This window comes from Aedes aegypti, chromosome 2 (assembly GCF_002204515.2).
Source record: "Aedes aegypti strain LVP_AGWG chromosome 2, AaegL5.0 Primary Assembly, whole genome shotgun sequence".
NCBI classification, from domain to species: domain Eukaryota; kingdom Metazoa; phylum Arthropoda; class Insecta; order Diptera; family Culicidae; genus Aedes; species Aedes aegypti.
Window position 1 is genome coordinate 204,487,813 of NC_035108.1, and position 3,692 is coordinate 204,491,504.

General features: G+C 34.2%; 1 protein-coding gene across 1 annotated transcript; it reads left to right on the top strand.

The window, feature by feature from the left end:
- The first annotated feature begins 1,143 nt into the window (after window positions 1-1,143).
- Window positions 1,144-1,772, top strand: LOC5570353 (U6 snRNA-associated Sm-like protein LSm2). Its single transcript, XM_001653132.2, has 3 exons — window positions 1,144-1,289; window positions 1,358-1,425; window positions 1,492-1,772. Exons 1-3 carry the CDS (start codon window positions 1,287-1,289, stop codon window positions 1,706-1,708), a joined length of 288 nt encoding a protein of 95 aa, XP_001653182.1. The 5' UTR covers window positions 1,144-1,286; the 3' UTR covers window positions 1,709-1,772.
- Window positions 1,773-3,692: the final 1,920 nt, after the last annotated feature.

Sequence of the window (3,692 nt, forward strand, 5' to 3'; positions counted from 1 at the left end):
AATGTTTTTTGGACTCAAACCAACGGAAAACATTAGAAAATTGAGTAAACATGTGTTATTGACCTAAACTTGAGCGTTTGGCGCTAAAATAGGGTCCTAAAGCCCTGTCCCAATTTTAGTGCCAAACGCTTAAGTTTAGGCCAATAACACATGTTTACTCAATTTTCTAATGTTTTCGGTTGGTTTGAGTTCAAAAAACATTTTTTTAGATTTTGTCACACCCCTTGGCTTAAACTCAAATTTTGGGTGCATTTTGTTTTCCGTGTCCCTTCTGAAACGTAAATCACTCAAGTAAAATTTCTCCTTTTTACCGAAGTAATTTTGACAGCTGATTCAGTATGAGCGTAATGTCACTTTTACTTGCGGAATAATTGAGCGGCAAATTTTTCCGTTCGGAAAAGTGACAGCTCCCTTTGATTTGTACGGCAGGCGTTACCGACGTTATGAAATCAGCTCTACTTCGCAGCAGCGTACAGCTCAAGTAATTTCGGTAGCGGAATCATTCCTTGAGGGCCCATTCACAAATTTCATAACGCTAGAGGGGGTGGGTGGGTGTCCTAAGGATGTTACGGTCCATACAAAAATTATATAATGTTCATACAAAAAGCGTTACAAGGGAGTGGGTGGGTGTCTAAAATGGTCAATTTTAGCGTTATGAAATAAATGAATGAGCCCTGACCGTTTCTTGTCCTATCTTTTTGCACAGTACTTATGATCAGCGTACCGGCCATAAAACTAAAACCCCTGTGGTGTTTTTGTCGACTAAGCGAACGTCAAACATGATCTCAAGTGTCAAGGTTCATTTATGGACCCAATTTTTAAATTAAAGTTTAAACATGATATAGCCGTTATTTGAGCGGGAAAAATTGCTAAAGTAGTTGCAGTGAGATGCTCTTTCGTGTTATTGAATAAAAACAAGATTTCATTGAATATTTTGGGACCCAATTGGGACATGGCTTTAGGACCCTATTTTGGCGTTGCGTTTGAAATGCGGGCATATTATCTGCGCGTTGCCGCCGCCGCTGATGTGGATTTAAAATGAGCACCGCAATATCAATCTCTACACACTTTCTCTCCGCATGATAGTCCGAAATGACACCAACCACGTTTAGAGAAATCCAGGGATGCATTCAGCTTCCTTTGTTTTGTTTAATGGTGTGTTTGACGTTTCTCTGCATTCGAGACAAAAAAAAACGCGAACAACGCGACCGGAATCGTTTTGAGTGCTGTTGATATTCATTGCATTTTAATTTAAAACTGGATTTGTACGTAAAATCAATATTATAATGGTAAGAATACGCTTCAAATAAGGTGTTGTCTTTAAAAGGATGTTAAGTTTGTACAACGTTGTTTTTAGCTGTTCTATTCATTTTTCAAATCGCTGGTTGGGAAGGATGTGGTTGTCGAGCTGAAAAATGACCTCAGGTAAATAACATTGAAATTATTCAGTTAATAAATGTAATCTGAATGATGATTATTTTTCGTTTTCAGCATTTGTGGCACTCTCCATTCCGTGGATCAATATCTCAATATCAAATTGACCGATATCAGTGTTACCGATCCGGAGAAATATCCCCACATGTTATCCGTGAAGAATTGTTTCATCCGGGGATCAGTTGTCCGGTATGTGCAACTTCCGGGCGATGAAGTTGATACTCAGCTGTTGCAGGACGCCGCCCGGAAAGAAGCCGTTACGAGTGTTCGGTAAAATAAGTTAGCCATTGGGAGTGCATAATATATCATCGAAAAATATAAAATGAAGTTCATTCGTACTTGCGCTTCGGTAATTCTTCTAATTCTAGAAAGAAATCCGTCGTTGATATGTACTGAGTAATTTCAGGGCTGGTAGACGAGTCACTTTTTTGTGTCTGATGTGAATGACGGATGATGTTATAAAATCAACACATCGCTTCTACAATGGACCTTTGCACGAGTTCACTAATTTGACATTTGAGCGGTGCCGTATTCACCTGGGAGGGAGGCACAGATACTACACACGAAATATACAACAACGTTTGTTTGAACTGCAAGATAACTCCAGCTTGCCAACAACAATCAAGGCAGGTTTGGGGAAAATCTCTAGTTTTCTTTTTATTGTGTACTTTCAATCTTTCCTGACAAACATGGAAAAAGGGCCACAGTTTTCTATGCACCAAATATTCATTTTCATTGGAAAAAGTAAACGATGCGTTTTTCAATGCTTTATATTCAATCAGATTTAAATGTGCTCACGTGACATTACTTGCATTACAGTGGCTCAATTTCATTTTCGTACGGGGCACTGTTTTCATATCAAGTTGGTATAAAACTATTAAATGGTGCATGGACTTCGATATACTTTATCAATAATGAAGGTTATAGGTGTCATTTATTGTTTGGCAATGACAAACTGTATTCATTTGCTTAAATCTTTGGAATAATGGAAAAGTATTGAGAGTGTGTCTATAATTGACCCAATTCCATATTCGTACACCTAACAAAAAAGAAATATACAGCATTCAAAACTAATTTTTAATGGACTAGATGACTACTTAAGCTCTTTGTTGTGTTGTTCAGATGCAGTAGAATACATTTGGAAAATTTATAAACTGATATATTTGAAACTTAAGTAAATTTAAGAAAAATACCAGTTTTCCCATGTTTTTTGCTAAAATATTCTGTAAGTCGAACAATAAATTGCATTTTTTTCATCATCACTTCCTTAAGAATGATAATTGCGAATATTGCACAAGTTTCAAAAAATTATAATCAGTTTTAGAGTAGCTAAGAGTGGATATCGACATCTTTTACTTTTGAATCTTAGGTAATATAACATTTATAACAAATCCAAAACCAAAAATTTTAGTCAATTTTTTATGTTTGGCTCTTAAATGTATATACATAATCCATAGTTAATGTTCCTATCAAAACATTGCGTAATTATCATTTTTAAATTACATTTTACTACCAAACATGATTATAGAGATTTATAGAATAAATATTATTGCCATAACCGCAACACAAACGTGTTTTTAAAATGATGAAAACAACAGGATATATTCTATTAAATAGTGTATCAATGCTTTCTGCTCATTCAAGTTATTTTGTATTTTTCTTATAAAATCAATAAATTGCTAAATAGGGTGCTATTTTGAATATAACTTGAATATTAATTCAAAGATAATTGAATGTTACGATGACATCAATTATGTGGAGGTATGTACAGCGTAGTTTAGGGTACTTTATTGTAAAACGAAGTTCGTAGTTCAAATTATTTTTACAGACAAATTCGAAATTAACATTTACCTGTTGTTTAGAATGAAAATTTGGTTTACATTGATTAAAAATATAATTTTAGAAGAGTTTTGAACTTATGGCACAACAATTTTCTGAACTCAAAAGGGATAAAAACTGTTTATGATTTCTGTAAACTATATATATTTCAACTAAATTTCTATCAGAGCTTACGAGTATAATCTATAGATTGGATCCAATGACAAAAATAAACGTGATTGTTCGAATTATTGGATTTTATAGCAAAAATCATTGGAAAACTGGCATTTCTCATAATTTAACCTTAATTTTATATATGTCCACTAATAAATTGTCCAAATGTATTTCACTACATCTGAACATCATAATAAAGCACTTCAGTAATCAAATAGAGCTTCTAAATTTAGTTTTGAACGTTGTGCGTTTGAATTTTGGTAGGT